Source organism: Gossypium hirsutum, chromosome A12 (assembly GCF_007990345.1).
Source record: "Gossypium hirsutum isolate 1008001.06 chromosome A12, Gossypium_hirsutum_v2.1, whole genome shotgun sequence".
Classification (NCBI taxonomy): Eukaryota; Viridiplantae; Streptophyta; class Magnoliopsida; order Malvales; family Malvaceae; genus Gossypium; species Gossypium hirsutum.
The window spans coordinates 9128736-9150444 of NC_053435.1; the positions used below are offsets into that span (position 1 = coordinate 9128736).

Here is a 21709-nt window from a genome sequence, read left to right on the forward strand (position 1 = left end):
ACATATTTCTGAGCCAACATCGAGGATATTACTACTGGTAACCCGTTCAAATAAGTAGACTCAACTCAGATTATCTCATCATTAGCACATCTCAAATCAATAGTCTTTCTTTTGCAATTCACAACTGCATCATGTACGGTCAACCAATCCATACCGAGAATAACATCAAATTCATCAAACGGTAAAAGCATCAAATCGACCGAAAAACAGGATCCTCGGATTATCAGGGGACATTTCCTGTACACTTTGTCGACTAGCACATTCGACCCAAGGGATTCGACACTCGAATCATGAACTCAGTAGACTCAACAGGTAGAGTCTTATTGGATGCTAAAGTCTAACATACATATGAATGAGTAGAACCAGGGTCAATCAATGCAATCACATCAGTATCAAAGAGAGTGAAAGTACCGGTAATAACATCAGGCGAAGAAGCATCCTCTCGTGCGCGTATAGCATAAGCTCTAGCAGTAGCACAAGCCTCGGATCTGGTCGTAGCATCTCTAGACCCTCTCTGACCGCCACTAGCATTCCCCGTATTCCTAGGTGGTCTACCTTGAGTTGTAGCAGTACTCGATTTCCCACTCTGAATCATATTTTGCTCTGACAATCTTGGGCAGTCTTTGATGAAGTGGTCAGATGATCCGCATCTATAACAGGAGTGATCATGAAATCTACAACTCCCCGAATGCCATTTCCCAAAAAACTTGCACTCGGTCCTATCATTTCCAACACTGGCAACTGAAGTGGCTCGCGTACTCATAGGAGGTCGATCACGGTCTCGTCTGGAAAAGCCCGAAGTGTTCTTAGATCGGCCCGAATCATCTCGAAATTTCTTCGATGATTGCTGAAAAGGCTTTCCCGAAGATCTTTTATGAAACTCTCCATCTCCAACATCAGCTTTCCTTTTCTCTTTACTAAGCTCCTCAGCTTTGCAAGCTCGCTCAACAAGTACTACAAACTTTCTGATTTCAAGAATGCCAACAAACATTTTAATATCTTCATTTAGCCCGTCCTCGAAGCGTTTACACATAATAGCCTCAAACGATACACATTCTCGAGCATATCTGCTAAGTTTGATGAACTTCTGTTCATAATCAGTAACTGACATGGAACCCTGTTTAAGTTCAAGAAATTCTTTCCGTTTCTGATCGATGAACCTCTGACTGATATACTTTTTCCGAAATTCAGTTTGGAAGAATTCCTACGTCACCCGCTCTCTAGGTACAACAGAAAACAATGTATTCCACCAATAATAGGCTGAATCACGTAGCAAAGATATAACACATTTCAAGCATTCATCGGGTGTGCAAGATAGTTTATCAAGTACTCGAATAGTGTTGTCCAACCAAAATGTAGCTTGCTCGACATCATCACTATATGTAGCTTTAAATTCAGTACCCGTGCTTTCGAATTCTGTCAATCGGGGGCTTATTCAACCTCATCTGATCAATTACCGGAGGTATCGTGGGTGCAGGGGGTGTATTTGTCGGAAGTGGGGGTTGTGGAGCAGCTGCATTAGTTCGAATGTATTGGTTAAACCAATCATTCATCACATTATAAAAGGCTTGTCTAGCCTCGTCATTTTGATTGCTCGCAATAGGTTGTGAGTCCATCGGCGTTGTCCCATGTGCGGGAGCATGCGCTACACTCTCTACATCATCAGCTACCGTTAGATCGAGATCGGGATCCATTACTATACGAAAACACATTTTTATCTGTTAGAATTCATCACGCTATCGTATTAACACTATATGGCATGTATAGCTAGACTCATATACGCTACGTTAGTCTTACAATCGACTAAACCGTGGCTCTGATACCAATAAAATGTAAGACCCTTAACCCAAATCTGATCGCAGGATTAAAGCTAAGAGGTATTACCGAACTAAATATTTAATTATCTCATTCACATTGTAAATAAACATAAACAGAGATCGGGCTAAAATACCTACTGATATTTAAGTTATACGCCATTTTCGTATGGCCAAAATATTTACAATTTCAAAACATCGTTATCATCAGTATAACCTATACATGTCATATCGAGTCCAAAATATAACTGTACCAAAAGATCGATAGTGTGATGAACTGTTGACGATCCCCGAGTCGGTGGCCAAAATCAACAATCTATAAAACAGAGAAATAAAGAACAGAGTAAGCTTTCAAAACTTAGTAAGTTTTAAGCATCACAAACAATTAAAGACTTATCGATAATCGAAACATCCATTTAAACAGACTTATTCTCAATTCAAATTGCTTTATGGCCGAATACACATAAACATATACATAAATTTCTCAGTACATATTTTTCTTCTACTTAAAGTTCATACGATGCTTTTAAATCAAATAATCTCATATATTAACAACATTTGATCGAATAGGTCATTGTTTTACTCGTAGATATAATAATCATTCACACTTAAGTATCATTCTTTAATACTAATAATTCACAAAATCATTGACTGAATGTACATGAATACATAAAGCAATTTTAACATATAATTCATATACAAATATACCATGACAGATTAAATCATTCTCATATTTGCAAATATAACCATCAATATATATATATATATTCTTCTTTGATGCTAATGATTCACTTCGAAATCAATTTACCGATGAGTAAGTAATACATACCTGAACATCTTAAATGTATAGTACTTACTCGACGATGATTTACTGCAAACATTCACTATCGCAATCTTATTTAACTTACTGGCATTAAGCCTGTCAGGTTTTAGAACTTGAAACCAATTACCAGCACAAGCCTACGGGAATTTAAACCCGGTATAATACCAGCTCGAAGCCTGCGGGACTTTAGCCCGAACATATTTCTAGCACGTAGCCTGCGGACCTTAAGTCCGATTATAATTCCAGCACATAGCCTGCGGACCTTAAGTCCGGATATAATTCCAGCACATAGCCTGCGGACCCTAAGTCCGAATATAATTCCAGCACATAGCCTACGGACCCTAAGTCCGGATGAACATCACTGAATGTCATGCATACTTACTCGCAAGAAAATTCAATTCACATAACATCTCATAATCATAGTTCATTTATTCCATCCGGATAATAGCATAACATGGGCACCATTCATATAACTTTTGGCTCAATAACATACATAAGAATATATGTCCATTTTACTTTCCAAGCTTAACTTCTAATGTCTATTCGGCTTTAGGCCTTAAACATAAATTATTTGTCACTCAACTATATTCAAATAGAATCAATAGATCGCAGTACAGTTATCATACACATATTAAGACATTATCAATTACGTACTAAATGTACCTATTCAAAACTTACCTCGGATATACTTGAACGGTTGCGGAAAGGCTACTCAATTACTTTCTCCTTTCCCCTATCCAACTTCGACCCACTTTGCTCTTGAGCTTAATTCAAAAAAAATTTAAACTAATCATTATTCGACTATTCAAGCATTATTTCAAAATATATTATATATACATATTCGACTTTCACATATATAGATCATAGTAAACAAAATAAAATACATTATAGGTCATCTTTAACCTTTCTATTTTCATAAATTTGAACCATTCCTTGGCCAAACATTTCATTCGGCATTAAGATACAAACAAGTTAACATTTTCTTTATACACACCCTCAAGACCACATGCATAATTCATTTATTTTAAAGTACATATCATACAACCACTTAACTAAAGTTTCATTCATTCACAACATATAAACCCTATTAAGCTCATACCCTGTACATATCAAACCGAATTCAAGTGGAGAAATTATCACAACTAAGACACATTCCAAAAACCAACTTAACCATTTAGCCACATTATGGGGTAGTTACACTCACAATTGTAACCACCTTGCACACATTCGAGACACATAGTAATATACAAATTTGAACAAATAGAAAGGTCAAGTGCGCATGTCTTAATATAAATACCATAATTCATACTAACTTAGTGACATACATAAAAATCCATATAACCGAATGTACATGTATTTATGACAAATGTATATATTATGACTGCATTCTTAATATAAGCTTAATATAAACTTTACTATTTATATTCGGCCAACTCAATATATATATGCATACATGATATACACTTACTCATATACCAAAGACATACTTAACCTTAATGAAACAAAACACATTGCTTAGTCAATTAAAACTAATCACAAACCACATACAACATTTGTCACTTAATAAACATATTTATTTAATCAATACACTTCCATTCATTATCATTTATCACTTTATATAATATTATCAAAATGGATTAATTATACTTTAATATACTATCATAGCCGAACATAATAATTTTACCTATGCATAAACATTACTCACATTCTAGCATTTTAATATAAAACATTTGTTCAAGTCATTAATCAAGTCCAAGTTCGGCTATTACACATATAAGTACTAGCAATTTAAATTTTTACTAGTTCAAACTTCTCTCATCAACAATTATTCATCAAAACATAGAGACAATAATCTAACCCCTTCATTATCTACCATAGCCGAATCCTTAATTCATCACCCAAATTCAAAATTTTGTCATGGGCTAAGTAAGGAACTTGATAATTAACTTAAAATAAGCTAAAATTTCAAAATCTAACATAATTTACTAACCTTGTCTCAAGCTTAAGATGACCGAATGGTTTGCTCCTTTTTCTTTCTTTAAAATCGGCTAAGAAGAACAAAGATGAACACTTTGTTTTCTTCACCCCCTCTTTTTTTTTTTCTATTTTTAATTATCATTATTATAAAATAGAAAGCCATTTAGTTGCCATTATACTAATAGTTAAAACATATATTTTATATTAAATAACAACATGGCCGGCCACTATCTTAAAATGGATAATTTGACATGCAAGTCCATTCTTTTTATATCATGCACTAATAGACCATTATAATTTAACCTATCACATTTTCAACATGTCTCACATAAGTCCTATAATAAAAATTTCACATACAAATGATAAAATCACAACATGAAACTTTCACACATACACTTACACATATAATAAGCCTAGAATATAACGGTTAATTATTTTTGTGACTCGGTTTTGTGGTCCCGAAACCACTTTCCGACTAGGGTCAAATTAGGGCTGTCACACTCTATAAGTCTATGTGGTGTGTTGGAGATCCATGTATCCGATGAGTGATAATAGAGCTCATTTTTATATTTCATAGCTTAAATGCCAAATTATCTTAAATTATGAATTTATATGTATTGTGATATGTGTTTATATGACATGTGACCATTGCACAATTTATTTATAAACATGTTTTTGAGTTTCGTGATATATGCTTGAATGTTATGTAATTATATGAGTATTGTATATATGCTTGAATGTTATGCAACTATATGAGTATTGTGATATATGCTTGAATTTTATGCGACTATATGAGTATTGTGATATATGTTTGAATGTTATGGGACTACATGAGTATTGTGATATATGCTTAAATGTTATGTAATTATATGAGTATTGTAATATATGCTTAAATGTTATGTGATTATATGTCTAATGAGATATATGCTTAAAAGTGAGTATGATTACCATGTAAATGAACTAGTAAATAATACACGAGTAAGTATAATATGACACTAGAATTGGAACTGTTGAAGTTGTGCTATATGGTTGTTTTGTTAATGCTTGATGAATTGTTTGCATGGTAGTTGTTCTAGGCATTCATTGAACTTGTTAAGCTCACCGACTCCCTTCTTAACCATTGCATATTAGTAGTGGGCTGGTGTAAGTGATGTGATTCCGAGAGGTGATCCAAACGAGTCCATTTTCGTGATTTTGTAAGTGTTGTAAAGCCCAAATTTTGCCCAGGCCCATACAAGAATAAAATAAAATAAAAAATAAAATTAAGGTCCAATGTCCCTTATACAAATATCAGGGCCCAAACCCAAATTAAAGTCTAAACTAACCCAATGGATTAAAACCAAATTAAACCCAACATCAGACCCAAACAAATAACCCAAATTCATCTAACCCTAACCCAAAATTCCAACCCAAAACCTAAAAACATTTCAGCAAGCCCTAGCTAGACCAGCGCCGCACGTCAGCCCGAGGCGCTGCACGTCGCGCCCCCCTCCACGTCATGCGTTGCTCCACCTTGCCACGTCCGCACCACGTCAGTGCCCATGTCCACAACGCCACCCACAACCTACAATAGTTGAAAAACAGTTGTAATTTAGGCTATATAAAGCCATCCTCAATAGTGTAAAAAGGAGTTTTTTTTTTATACTAATATATCAATAGAAAATAGTGGTTTCAGTCACAAATCAAGAATCAAAATAGCAGAATAGAATCGAACAGAAAAAGGGAAACGTAGGTTATGGTTTTTTTTTGTTTTTATTTTTTTTATTTCTATTTATTCATTTTTCTTTATTTTTCCTTAAAAAATTATATATATACAAATACATAAAAAAAACTGTACATTTTGGGCGCCGACCGCTGTGCACAGCAGTGGACAGCGGCAAACGGCGTTGGAGGACGGCCAGATTCTGGAAAAGGGGGAGAGGATTTTTTTGTGAAAAAAGAAGTCTTTTAATTTTTTTATTTTTTGTTGAAATGAAAAAATGAGATTTTTTTCAAAAAAAAATTGGTTTATATATACCCTCAAAATGACATCGTTTTAGGACTAGCCTTAAATGCCCAAAACGACGTCGTTTTACCTCAGACATGTGCACTGACCCGACCCGCTCTAGGGATCCGCGTGTTTTTTTGGTTTTTGGGATATTTACGCGCGCAGTCCTTCCGCTTTTTTATTAATTTGCAATTAAATTCCTTTTGTTTTCAATTTTCCCCAGAAATTTATTTCGGATTTCAATTTGGTCCTCTCTAATGCTGTGCGTTTTGGAGGAGAAGGGGTTATTGCCCTTTTGGTCCCTCCTTGTTATTCGCGCATGCAAATTGGTCCTTTCGCCTTATTTTTACTTCGAATTAGCCCCAAAACTTCCGTTTTAAGTTCAATTTAGTTCTTTTTCGTTATTTTTGCTATTCTATTTTTTAAACTAATTAATTTTAATATTATTATTGTTGTTATTAGTAATATTATTAATATTATTTTTATTTTTATTAGTACTATTTTCTATTTTCTATATTTTTATTATTAGTATTATTTCATTATTATTAAATTATTGAAATCTTTCAAAAAAATGAGATCTTAAAAAAAATTTTGGTTTATATAGGCCCTCAAAACGACGTTGTTTTGGGACTGGCCTTAAACGCCCAAAACTACGTCGTTTAGATCCGCGTGTTTTTTATTTTTGGGATATTTACGCGCGCAGTCCTTTCATTTTTTTATTAATTTGCAATTAAATTCCTTTTGTTTTTAATTTTGGCCCAAAAATTTATTTCAGATTTCAATTTGGTCCTTTCTGATGCTATGCGTTTTGGAGGAGAAGGAATTATTGCCCTTTTGGTCCCTCATTGTTATTCGCGCATGCAAATTGGTCCTTTCACCTTATTTTTACTTCGGATTAGCCCAAAAACTTCCGTTTTAAGTTCAATTTAGTCCTCTTTCGTTATTTTTGCTATTCTTTTTTTTAAAATTAATTAATTTTAATATTATTATTGTTATTATTAGTAATATTATTTTTATAATTTTTATTTTTATTAGTACTATTTTCTATTTTTACTGTTGTTATTAATAGCATATTATTATTCATATATTATTATTTTCTATTTTTTTATTATCATTATTGTTAACATATTATTATTATTATTATTATTATTATTATTATTATTATTATTATCTTCTATATTTTTATTATTAGTATTATTTCATTATTATTATATGTTACTATTACATTCATTATTTTTATTTTTTATTAATATTATTATTACTATTATTATTATTTTTATTTTTATTTTTTATACTATAATTATATTTTCTTTTATGTTTATCATTATTCTTATTATTATTTCTTTATATTATTGTCATTATTAGCTTATCATTATTATTATAATTATTATAATACTTTCCTTTTTACTTACTTATTTTTTTATTATCATATTAATTATTTTTGCAATATTATTGCTATTTTATTCTTTTTATATATTTATTTACCCAAAAAATTCCGTATATATATATATAAATTTTTTTATAATAAGTTTTTTATTTCATGTATATTATTTATTTAGATAGAATTATATTATTTTGTATATTATGTATTTTGAATTTCTTCTTACCTAACATTTATTTCAAAATCCATACATGTATTACTATTTAATATATTTTTTATTTTTATTTCTATTTCTTAATTTTTATCCATTTTAAACTATCACACATATTACTGGCATTTAAAATTTTTTTACATGTAATTCCTTTTTTTTCATATTATTCATTCTTTATTTATTTCAAAACTTGTTACATTTTATTAATTTGCTTGGTACTTCTTTTAAAAATTGTCTTTTAATTTATTGGCGTTCGAGTATTAATGTTAGTATTTGTATAGTGTATGATGTATTGTCATTGTATATACCCTAATTTGTTCCATTGTATTTTTATATCATTGTTATTCATTTGTATAGTATTATTGCTATGTATTATTGTTCCATGCTCGTTATTATGCTCTTGTTTCTTGTTATTGCATCGTGATTGAAATTCCAACTTTGGTTTGACATCCATCGTTTTATTTGCTCCAAACAAACCGAATAAATAATTGCTTTTATTTGAAATTTTCTCAAAACAAGGCAATATTTTGGGTTTAGAAATCTGAAAAATTGTGCCCTAACATGCTGGGTTTCGATTTTTCGTTTGACCAAATAACTAAATATCTTTTAATTGCATGTTATGGAAATCATGAGAAGATCTCGATTTTTAAGGGGCTTAAAATGTCGTATCCTAACATACTAGATATAGTATTTTATTCCTTCGGAACGAGTGAATATTAAATTCCAACTCGAGTTATTCAAATACTCTTTAAAAGGGAGTGTATTTTAAACTTTTCAAATTTTCGACATTAGGACATTAGTTAATCAATCTGGTGCCAATTTTGGACGTTACGAGAGTGCTAATCTTTCCTCGTACGTAATCGACTTTCGAACCCATTTTCTTAAATATCGTAGGCCAAATTTTTTTTTTAAAAAAACAAAATATTTTATAAAGTGATACGATCACACCTAAACCAAAAGGATTGATGATGATTCCATTTTCTTTTTAAAGTCGATCCCGTTTTTTTTAAATTAAAAATGATTTCGACAGGTGTTATTGTAATTGATTACGTTTTGAAAATAAGACAATGTAATAGACTTTTTACTGATATTTGCCATGATATTTTAAATGTTTCCATAACTTATTTGTTCTTAGAATTTTAAGATTTGAATCGTGATAGACTGATTATTATTCTCGATGTTTGAAACTGTTATCATAGTCGTTTTAATGCTTATTTGACGATGATGTGATAGCATAATGAATTGGTACAAGATGATGATATCATAGCCGTTTTGACCCTTTTTTCTTTTTATATACAATTCAATTTCAAACTCACAGAATCACATACACACACTGTACTACCACACAAGGAAACCTATGAATCAAACAACGTATCGAGCATTGATAAACCCACTTCAGCCAATGAGCATCCTACTTTGGGTTCAATTCTTACCTATTTAATCTAATTGATAATTTGAAAAATAATATCAAAACAGAATTAATATATCCACCAATATGACACATATTTGTGCTCATTTCAACTCATCAATTTTTTTAATTGTGGCCAGATGAAAGGGAAGAAAAGCATGATTGGAGGGGGAAAAGTGGATAAATTGAGTACATATGTAATTAAATTTAACATAAAATGTTAAAGTAAATCAACTGCTAGTTGCAAACAGAAGAAACGAGAGCAATGTACAAGGACAAAGCAAACAAGACAACGCACAATGTTGGCAGTTAAAGGTGTATGTTCAGCATAACAATAACTAGTTAACTTTTTAACTTCTGTTGTTTTGAAGTCTCCATATTTTGTTTATTCAACCTTAGACACACAACAGAAAAAGAGTTTGATAAGTTCTAAGTTTAACATACCAAACATAAAACGAAGTAGATTAGCAGTACTTAATAACAAAACGGCAATGCTGAAAGATAACACGCGCTTAATTGTCACACGCTTCTATTTCTTAACATTTGGGGCAGCTGCACCGAGGAAGCTTATCATAGTCATTCAGATGTCAGCTTTGCTTTCCTCCCTCTCTCTTCCTACTATTTCACTGCATGAACAAAGGGCAGAAATCTCAAACACAATGAATCTCCTGATACTAGTAGAAATGCAGTTCACTGCTCTTGCGCATATGGATCATTAACTTATATCTAAAGGGTGTTGAGTCACAAAGGGTATAATTAATTTTTGAAACAATCGTTTCAAAGGGAGTTCAAGACTTCAAGAGGGTGTCCTCAAATATATAGATATGCATGTATGTATATATTATTACCGTCTCTTTGCTCCTCTTCTAGAGGCAGTTACTTACAGAAACTGCAGTTTAATTTATACATAGCCAAGAATATATGCAACGAAGGTCAAACACTTAAACCATAACTGCAGAATCATTTGACAAAGGATTTTCTATTGGGAAATGATTGGCATCAATTATTCGCACAGGATGATGATTCAAGGCATGAGATCAAATTTTCCAAGAGATTAGGACTGAAATGATTCAAGGACAGGTTCCTGGTATTATCTATGCCATTGCTTCAACAGTTCAGGTAAGCACCAAGGAGCAAAGTAGCCGGAGTAAACTATAACATGGAAAAAAGTATTCCTCCTCCTCAACAAAAATGAACCCATTCCTTCCAATATCAGGTACAGGGGTTTTATAATTCCAGAAGAGTTAAAACTGTCTATTTACAAATTAATTAATGAATGAATGAATGAAAACATGTAGCACTTTTTTAGACTGGCTGTGAGTTAAAAAGCTCCATCAGTTCCAATATATCAAATGATAATCCCATTCATTTGGTCCCTGTAAAGTGCGGTTGGGAGCTCCTTATCATGCTTACAAGGCTTTTGTGTCTTTCTTAATACAATTTAACAAATTACCCATAAAAACATATACAGATTCAATGTCAGATTTTTAATGAATTAGTAAGTAAGATACCAACCGGAGCATTTCAGTGAGAGTGGCAGCGGTATTCAACTCGCCGGCTTCCCTTGCTTTCAGTATGCGGAACATAAGAGCAAGTTTAACCTGTCAACAACCCATCACATGGTTAAAGCTGCCCTAAGATCTAAGGAAGAGCCTTGCTAATGAAATCCTTCCCACAATTTGTAATATACTAAAGAAAAAGGAGCAAGTTTAACCTGAGTTCTGGCACTTTGCTGGATTATGAGCCTAGTTTCCCTCTTCAATTCCTCGCACTCGGATTCAATGATTCCGAATTTTTCTTTAACTTGCCTTTGCCCTTCCCTGATATTCTTTTGTTCCTCGCTTATTTCTTCCATTTCAGATTTCAATCTTGTGAAGCGTTCCGCCATGTTCTTCATCCCTTTCCTCCCCTGATCCCCATATCAATTGTAAATTAGCAAGATCTGGCAACGAAAATTTGCAAAAAGAGCAACCGAAAAAAATTATAATTACATGCTTGGCTTTGGATTTGAGACGCCTCTTGCTTAGCGCAGAAGCCTGAAGACGGCTACGTAAAGAGAATGGAGCCATAGTTTCAGAGGCAAAAGTTTTTCCTCCTGAAAACCTTAAAATTAATATATGCAAACATTTCCTCCTCTACCATATAAATCGCGCGAATCCTCAAGAAAAAAAATAAAAACCTTAAAAACTGTCGATAGCCGCAGAATATCGGTCGATAACAGCAGGCAATCGCGCGTTTTACTATTATTTGGTAGAAAAAAGGCAAGTGGCCCCACATTCTAAGGTAAGCTCGCTCGATCGCTCTTTAGTCGCGCGATTGGTGAAATTAAAGATTTTTTATATGTGCCACCCAATTTTCTTTCTTTTTGGGAAATTAAACTATGTCTTTACATTAAAAAGTAGTTATATTTTTAATGTAATAGTATGATAAAAAATCTACTTATTACTTAAAAAATAATTAATATTATTTTAGATTTTGAATTTAAAATTAGAAAGATAGGTAATTACTATTTTGGTCTTCAAACTTTATAAATCAAAAGTCATTCTAGTCCTCATTTATTTTTATTTTTTTTATATTGTTTGTCAAATCATCTACAAAATAAATAAAAAAATTAATGTCCATTAACTTTACTAATGTAGCATCTATATGTACATTATGTCATTAATTAATTAATTTTTAAAAATATAGAAAAAAATATTTTTTTATATTTTATAATTTTTAATAACGTTAGTAATTTATTTAATAATTTTTAAATTTTTAAATATTAAAAAATTAATTGTTGACTATCACGTCAATAAAGTTAACAAATATTAATTTTTCAATCCATTTTATGGGTAATTTGACAAACAATATAAGTTTAATAATTAAATGAGATGAAAATTTAAAAAAAAAAAGCTAAAATGACCTATATATATATAAAGTTGAAGAGTCAAATGAATGATTATGTCTAAAAAATAAAAATTTTCAAAATAAGAAAAAAATTCTAAAAACAAGTCATTTAAATAGCTAAAAATTAGTTTATTACTAATTTATTTATTAAAACATGGTAAAAAAATAATATTCCTACCCAATATAGCATTAAGATATGTGGATACCGGATATTGACAAAGAAGAGTTTGAGAGAAAAAGGTAATGGTCATTAGAGAATCACTTCACCTATAATAGACAAAAGTTGAAAGTTCAACTACACAATTGTACAATACTTTTACAGCGTTATTGCAAAGCTTGTATTACAGAATATTGGTATCATCAATGAAAAAAGATTCCTCAATTTCAACCTTTAATTCCAACTTTCACGTACGGTTGGGATTAATTGATAACCCAAACACAAAAACCCCCCACAGAATGATATTTTGTAAGTCTTTTAGATTACAACATCGAAACGCTACATTATAAGAGTAGTTAAATTAAAATATATTTATTATATTTTATTTAGTTATTAGTGTAATAATATAATAAAAAAGCTCATTTATTACTTATGTGCTAATAGTTAGATATAAAATAAAAAATAATTTTATAATTTTGAATTTAAAATAGGTATAATGACTTGTTTAACCTTCAAACTTTATAAAAAAAATTTATTTTAGCCCTCATTTAATTTTTTTTCCCTCTTTTTAGCCCTTGAGGTTACATTATTGATCAAATCACCTACAAAATGGATAAAAAAGTTAATGTCAATTAACTTTGCTAAGGCAACATTCATATTTATACCACGTCATCAATTAATTAATTTTTTAAAATTTAGAAAAATATTTTTTTATATTTTTATAGTTTTTATACTTTTTAATAACATTAATAATTTATTTTATAATTTTTAAATTTTTAAATTTTTTGAATTTTTAAAATATTAAAAAATTAATTGTTGACTCCATATAGCAGCCCACATGTATACAACGTCAACAAAGTTAACAAATGTTAACTTTTCAATCCATTTTACAGGTGATTTAACAAACTGTACAAGTTTAATAGCTAAATGAGGCAAAAATTTAAAGAAAAGGCTAAAATAAATTTTTTTATATATAAAATTGAAGGGTCAAATAATTCATTATGCCTAAGAAATAAAAGTTTTTCAAAATAAAAAAAATCCTTTTTTCTAAAAACAAGTCATTTGAGTAGCTAAAAATTAATTTATTACTAACTCATTTATTAAAACATGGTGAAAAATAATACTCCTACCAAATGTAGCATTAAGATATGTTGATATAGGGAATTGACCAGGAAGAGTTGGAGAGGAAAAGGTGGAGGTTATTGAAGGATCAATTCACCTATGACAAGTAGGGAATTGAAAGTCCAACTACATGGTTGTGCTGTAATTTTATGGCATTATTGCAAAGCTCGTATTAAAGAATGTCGAAATCATCAATGAGAATGCATTCTTCAATTTCAGCCTTCAATTTCAACTTTAACGTACAGTCGAGATTAATTGATAACTCGAATACGAAAACCTCGACATGATATCCTGTAAGTTTTTTTTTTTTATCCAAGTAATTTCTCCTTTGTACTCGAATGAATAGACTCGCGCTATCGCACAATATCAGTCGAAAATTGCATGCAATTGTGCATTTTATTATTATTAGGTAGGAAAATGGAAATTGGCCCCACATGCTAAAGTAAGCATGCTTGCTCTTCTGTCGTGTGATTAGTGAATTAAAATTTGGAGGATCACCCGATATACATTAATTAAAAAAAGAGTAAATTACACCAACAGTCACCCAATTTTAAGGTAGCTAACAAAATAGTCACTCAGGTTTCAATTCAATCACTCAACTTTCAAAAAATAATAAAACAGTCACCACTAACCATTTTCCGTTACATCTGTAACGGAGCTATTCTTTTCTATTATTCACTTAGCAGAAATGTCATTTTCAATCCTCTCCGATCCCTCTCCCTCTTCCCCACCATCCCTCCCCCTATCACAAGCACCTTTATTTTTTTGCAGACCTCCCCACCATTGCCCTCTCCCCCTCTTGTCTCTATTCCTTCTTCACCATCATTTTTCTCACCCTCAGCAAAGCTGCCATGTCCAAAGGAATGAGCCACTTTGTCCTTATCGCCAACTCAAATGCTCTAGCTTCTCTCATTCTTCTTCCAACAGCTTTTCTCTTAACAAGGTTCTCATCTATCTATCAATTAAATCCATGGATGAGTAATTAATGGTATTTATTTCTGTTTTTGGACCTTTTTATATGCAAGAAAAAACGGCCACCAATAACTTTATCTTTTTTGTGCAAAATTTTCTGCTTAAACATTGCTGGGTATGTAATTAAATCTAAACAGAGTTCAATAATTTATTTATTGGTGAAAAAATTAGGTTATAAAACTAGGTTTTTTGCAAGATCACTTTGATGCAGAACTGTGTAATCATTGGTGTAAGATACAGCTCTCCAACCCTTACTTCTGCTCTTGCCAACCTAATCCTAGCTTTCACTTTCTTGCTTATTGTTATCTTTAGGTTCGTCTCTATTGCTATGCCATTTGTTTTTGTAGTATAAGGTATAATTAGTTGTCTTTGGTCTTTGCTGCTATGCCAGTACTTTCTTCACCAATTCAACTGCATTTACACCCATTTCCTTCACCATGTTAACAACATCTAACAATTGGCTTATAGGTGGCCTCTTCATTGCTACATCCTCTTTTTCACTTTTAGCAAAAATCGTTGGTTAGGTAATTTAATATGTTATTTCATAATCCACGATGCTTTGGTTACTTCAAATTGATACTTTCCCTACTAAATGTGAAGGCTACAGTTTTGAAAGGGTATCCATCAGAGATAACGTTGGTTCCCTTCTATTGCCTTTTTGGGTCCATTAAATCTGCATTGGTTACTTTGATTTTGAAAGAGACCCAAAAGCTTGGATGTTGAGTCTTGATATCGAGCTCATTTTTGTGGTCTACTCAGTAAGCAAACTATAACTCCCCATGTTAGCTTTGTCATTTTGGCAAATCGAAGCTTTGTAATCGAGACCAATTTCATTTCAGGCTTTATTTGGAAATATGGTAACATTCAGCGTGCAAGCATGGTACATATGGCGTAAAGGTCCCATCTTTGTGGCCACACTATTGCTTCCTTCTTGGGGTTCATTTTCCTTGGGGATGATGGTGAAGAAGGAATAGGGGGAAGAGAGGGAGAGGGCAAGGTAGGGAGGTCTACAAAAAAGTAAAGGGGTCTGTGATAGGGGAAGGGGGAGGGGGATGGGAAAGGGATGGAAAATGGCATTTTTGTTAAGTGAATAACGGAAGAGGATAGCTCCATTACAGACGTAACAAAAAATGGTTAGTGGTGACTGTTTTGTTATTTTTTGAAAGTTGAGTGACTATTTTGTCAGCTACCTCAAAGTTGAGTGATTGTTGGTGTAATTTACCCATAAAAAAACCAAAATGCTAGGCCAACGTTGTTGAACATCCATCTGTCAAATTGTGTAAATGAAACTTACTACAATTAATTCATGAAGGTTATATGTCAATGAATCAATCGATCTATGTCGAAGTCTCTTTCAAGAACAAACGAATGAATACTGGAAATGATATTACCATGAATAGAGATAAATTGGATGAGGAAGATATAGATATACTAAATGCTAATGTAGTTACTGATCTTATTGGTGGGATTTCATCTATTAAATTCCCTGATAGTGTTCACTCTCTTGTCGAAGGAAGCATGGCGAATACAGTGGTAATCAAGTTGTTGGGATAGAAAATAAGTTTCAACACCTTGTTTAACAAGACTTATGCCATTTGGAAGCCATTGCAAACAATCGAGTTGATGGGTTTAGAAAAAGAATATTATACGATTAAGTTTAAGATGGAGGTGGATTATATGAAGATTCTTGCTGAGAAGCCTTGGATCATTTTTGGCCAATACCTTTTAGTCTAACCGTGGTCACCAGAGTTTGCAATAAGAGGGATGTTTTCAAATATGGTGATCAATCTCGATTTGGGAAGGCCATTGATCTTGAAAGTAAAATCGAAAACTTTATTCAAAGTGTGGAGTATGAAGTTCTACCAAACATTAGTTTTAACTGTGAGAGATTGGTGACTTGTAAGACTTGTGCCCTGGGCTAATTCAATATATAAGGACACTCCAGATTTAATTTCGTGATTTTTGGAGATCGGGAACACCTCGAACGAAGTTGTCAAGTTACTCCACAGTTTTTCGGGTTTTCTGTTTTCAGCAATTTTTATTGATTCTTAGCTGTAGGTTTTCATTTGTTTACCTTTATTCTTCCTTTACGTTATCTAACACCTTCTTGTTTCTTGTGTTAGTAGGATTTAAACGTGTGCACAACTTCTTCCTCGGTGCAACACGAATCAATTGGTGTCTCGTCAGTTTTTGGCATCCTAGTGCAAATTAGGATTCTTTGGTAGTTTGGTTCACACTCTCTAATTGGTTGATATAAATTCTGATAAAGAACTCACAAGATTGAATTCGACCTCATTGAGAATTTGATTTTTTCTTTTTGAGTGATTAACGGTGAGGTTTGATAACTTTTATTTTTGAGTGTTGAGTGTTTTGCAGGTTTTAAAAAAAAATGTCTACAGGTGATAATAATAGTGACATATTTAAAAAATTCCAACAACAGTTGGATGAACAGGCTGCTGCTCTTCGAGCTTTGACTGCTACCATCAATGAGGTGCGATTGAATCAAGAACCTTATCCAATCAAAGAAGATAGGGATAACCAACCCCAAAGGCGCGGCCCTCGACGTGTCACTAGAATGGATGATGATTTTCATGATCGTGGGCAACCTTCTTTGGCAAAACCGAAATTCACAATTCCCCAATTTCATGGTAAGAATGATCCTGACGCTTATTGTGAATGGGAATCTAAGATTGAACTTATGTTTCGGTATTATAAATGTCCGGATGATGAAAAGGTAGCGTTAGCAACACTGGAATTTTCTGATTATGCATTAAGTTGGTGGACTCAACTTGGGGTAAACCGCCATCGGAATTATGAAGGTGAGATTTCGACATGGGATGAGTTGAAACAGATTATGCGTAAAAGGTTTATTCCACCTCACTACTATAGAGAAATTAAAACAAAGCTGAGAAAACTTATCCAAGGTAGTAGGACGGTGGATGAATATTTTAAAGAGATGGAGATGCTCATTCAGAGAGCTAACATGGAGGAGGATGAAGAAACAACTATGGTTCGATTCATTGATGGTTTGAACAGGCCGATAGCTAATACATTGAGGCTACAAACTTATATTGATTTGGAAGAAGCAGTTCACAAAGCCATTGAGATCGAGCAACAATTAAAGGAACAAAGGTTTGGGTCATTCTCTACTTCACAATATTACCGAGGTAACAATTCCAATTCTGATTTTAAGAGTTCAAAACCACCTTTTGTTACTAACAAGTCTTCTTTGAGTAATGGAAGTAAACAATCAGATTAGAAAAAAGGGGCTCCTGCAAAAACGCAAACACCGTCTAAGCAGCCCAATTTAGGTGATTCGAGTGCGAAGAGGACTCGTGAGATTGAATGCTTTAAGTGCAAAGGGCGTGGTCATTACAGTAGAGAATGCCCTAACACGAGATTACTTCTTCTAAAAGATAACGGTGAGTACACTTCCGACTCTGATAATACAGATCCAGATATGCCAGAACTTGTGGATGACAGTGATAATGGCGACGAGTTGGTCGAACCACCAAAGGAAGGGGACTTTGCTAATTTTCAATGCCTTGTAGTTCGTCGAACCCTTAACATTCAGATGAAAGATGATGAGAGCCAAAGGACCAATATTTTCCATTCTCGGTGTTTTATTAAAGGTAACTTATGTTCACTCATTATTGATAGTGGGAGTTGCTCGAATGTAGTGAGTAGTTATTTGGTGGATTCTTTAAAGTTGCCTTGTACCAAACACCCTAAGCCATATCACCTTCAGTGGCTTAATGAATGTTCCGAAGTTAAAGTTACGAAACAGTCCTTGGTCACTTTTAAACTCGGCAATTATGAGGATGACATATGGTGTGATGTAGTCCCCATGCATGCGGCACACTTGCTCCTTGGACGACCTTGGCAATTTGATCGCGATGTTACACACCAAGGTAAACTTAATCGATACTCCCTTGTATTTAAAGGCAAGAAATTCACTTTTGCTCCTTTAAATCCTACTGATGTATATAAAGATCAATTGAGGATGATAAAATTTTGTGAGGGGGTAAGGGAGAAAGAGCAAGTACAAAAGACAGAGAGAAAAGAGGCTAATAGTAGTGGAAAAAGTCAAAATTTAAAAAGCCCAAAGGTGAGTGAATCCTCTAGTGGTAAAATGAGCGGAAAAAATCTTTTGGCAACAAAAAAAGATGTGAAGAGAGCCCTACTTAATAAACAGCCTTGTATCCTTGTGAGGTTTAGGCAAAATTATTTATCTTTATCTAACATTAACGAAAATTTGCCTAGTGTGTTTCAATCTCTTTTGCAGGATTATGAGGATGTTTTTAGTGAGGCCCCTAAAGGTTTACCACCTTTACGAGGGATAGAACATCAAATTGACTTAGTACCCGGAGCTTCAATCCCAAATCGACCAGCCTATAGATGCAATCCCGAGGAGACAAAGGAATTGCAAAGGCAAGTGGAGGAATTACTAGACAAAGGGTACATTCGTGAGAGCCTAAGTCCTTGTGCTGTTCCTGTCTTATTGGTGCCAAAGAAAGATGGTACGTTTCGTATGTGTGTTGATTGTCGCCCAATCAACAAGATAACGGTAAAGTATCGACACCCAATCCCTAGACTTGATGATATGCTTGATGAATTACATGATTCAATAATATTTACAAAAATTAATTTAAAAAGCGGTTATCATCAAATTCGAATGAGGGAAGGGGATGAATGGAAAACAGCCTTTAAAACAAAATTTGGATTGTATGAATGGTTAGTTATGCCTTTTGGCCTTACTAATGCACCTAGTACATTTATGAGATTAATGAATCATGTTTTGAGGCTACATTTGGGTAAATTTGTAGTAGTTTACTTTGATGATATTTTAATTTACTCAAAGTCATTAGATGATCATGTTTTCCATGTTCGAACCGTTTTGGATATTCTACGAACTGAAAGATTATTTGCCAACCTTGATAAATGCACATTCTGTTGTGATAAACTAATATTCTTAGGTTTCATAGTTAGTGCTCAAGGTATTCATGTCGACGAGGACAAAGTTAAGGCAATTAAAGAGTGGCCGACTCCTAAATCGGTAACTGAGGTGAGATCTTTCCATGGTTTAGCCAGTTTTTATAGACGATTTGTGAAAGATTTCTCTACTATTGCTGCCCCATTGACTGAAGTTATAAAGAAATCAGTGGGTTTCAAATGGGGTGAAACCCAAGAAAAGGCCTTTCAAACTCTAAAAGCTAAGTTATGTTCTGCTCCTTTGCTTAAATTACCTGATTTTGCTAAAACTTTTGAACTTGAGTGTGATGCTTCAGGAATTGGAATTGGCGCTGTTTTAATGCAAGATAAGCAACCTATTGCTTATTTTAGTGAGAAATTGAATGGTGCACAGTTAAACTACTCGACTTATGACAAAGAACTATTAGCATTAGTTCGTGCACTTCAAGTATGGCAACATTATTTGCTGCCTAATGAGTTTGTCATACACACAGATCACGAATCTCTTAAATGGTTAAAGGGACAAGGTAAGTTGAGTAAAAGACATGTTCGATGGGTAGAATTCATTGAAACATTCCCTTATGTGATACAATATAAAACAGGTAAAGATAATGTAGTTGCAGATGCTTTGTCTAGACGATATACTTTAATAACTACATTGAATGCTAAAGTCTTAGGGTTCGAACATATTAAGGAACTATTTGATGATGATGCTAATTTCGGCCATATCTATAAGAATTGTGGACATACTGCTTTCGATAAATTTTATCTTGTAGATGGCTTTCTTTTTCGTATGAACAGGTTATGCATACCAAAGTGTTCCATGAGAGACTTATTGATTCATGAGGCCCATAGTGGAGGTTTAATAGGACATTTTGGAGTGGCCAAAACACTGGATATCTTGCAAGAACACTTCCATTGGCCATATATGAAAAAAGATGTCGAAAAGGTATGTTCCAAGTGCATTACATGCAAACAAGCAAAATCTAAGGTAATGCCTCATGGCCTTTACACTCCTTTACCGATTCCTACTTCACCTTGGGTAGATTTATCCATGGACTTTATTCTAGGTTTGCCTCGAAATAAGAAAGGAAGAGATAGTATATTTGTTGTTGTTGACAGGTTCTCAAAGATGGCACATTTTATTTCTTGTCACAAAACAGATGATGCTACACATGTAGCAGACTTATTCTTTAAAGAGGTGGTAAGACTTCATGGCATCCCTAAAACAATTGTTTCTGACAGAGATGTCAAATTTCTTAGCCACTTTTGGAAGGTATTGTGGGGTAAGCTTGGTACTAAATTACTTTATTCCACTACATGTCACCCCCAAACTGATGGCCAAACCGAAGTAGTTAATCGGATCTTAGGGACTTTATTACGATCTGTTGTGGGAAAGAACATTAGAAATTGGGAAGAATGCCTACCGTTTGTTGAATTTGCATATAATAGATCTATTCATTCTACAACTGGTTATTCTCCATTTGAACTTGTTTATGGTTTTAACCCACTAACAGTACTTGATCTTGCGCCATTACCACTTGAACACATTGTTAATTTAGATGGTGAACAGAAAGCTGAGTTGGTGAAATCCTTACATGAGCAGGCTAGGCAACGAATAGCCAAAACATATGATGCCAACACCAACAAAGCAAACAAGGGGCGCAAACGGGTTGTCCTAGAACCCGGAGATTGGGTTTGGGTCCATATGAGGAAAGAACGATTTCCTGCAAGAAGAAAGACCAAGTTGGACCCAAGGGGCGATGGGCCTTTCCAAGTACTCGAGAGGATCAACGATAATGCCTATAAAATTGATCTACCGGGTGAGTACAATGTAAGTTCTACTTTTAATGTGGCTGACTTGTCCCCATTTGATTTTTCAGATTCGAGGTCGAATCTTTTTGAGGAATGGGGGAATGATACGAGATCAAAGGCCCGACAAATGCGTTCCAAACTAAATGGGACCATCCAGGAGTTTGTTAGTAAGGCCTTAGATG

At 33.3% G+C, this 21709-nt stretch overlaps 1 protein-coding gene and 1 long non-coding RNA gene across 2 annotated transcripts; one reads left to right on the forward strand and one right to left on the reverse strand.

The window, feature by feature from the left end:
- Positions 1-9943: 9943 nt before the first annotated feature.
- Positions 9944-11887, reverse strand: LOC107928712 (uncharacterized). The gene is made up of 4 exons (XM_016859979.2): positions 11593-11887; positions 11316-11510; positions 11117-11202; positions 9944-10227 (listed from the first exon to the last, which is right to left on the reverse strand). Exons 1-4 carry the CDS (start codon positions 11668-11670, stop codon positions 10182-10184), a joined length of 405 nt encoding a protein of 134 aa, XP_016715468.1. The 5' UTR covers positions 11671-11887; the 3' UTR covers positions 9944-10181.
- A 2583-nt stretch (positions 11888-14470) lies between these two features.
- Positions 14471-16065, forward strand: LOC121210855 (uncharacterized). The gene is made up of 3 exons (XR_005906107.1): positions 14471-14712; positions 15342-15499; positions 15581-16065. It is a non-coding gene; the product is annotated as an uncharacterized lncRNA (long non-coding RNA).
- Positions 16066-21709: the final 5644 nt, after the last annotated feature.

Bases quoted from the DNA above. Each gene is read 5' to 3' on its own strand.
- LOC107928712 (XM_016859979.2), bottom strand. From the start codon at position 11,670: ATGGCTCCATTCTCTTTACGTAGCCGTCTTCAGGCTTCTGCGCTAAGC. The intron at 11,511-11,592 runs GTAATTATAATT...TATGGGGATCAG, and splicing joins TCAAATCCAAAGCCAAGCAT to GGGAGGAAAGGGATGAAGAA. The intron at 10,228-11,116 runs GTTGGTATCTTA...TTGTTCATGCAG, and splicing joins ACTCTCACTGAAATGCTCCG to TGAAATAGTAGGAAGAGAGA.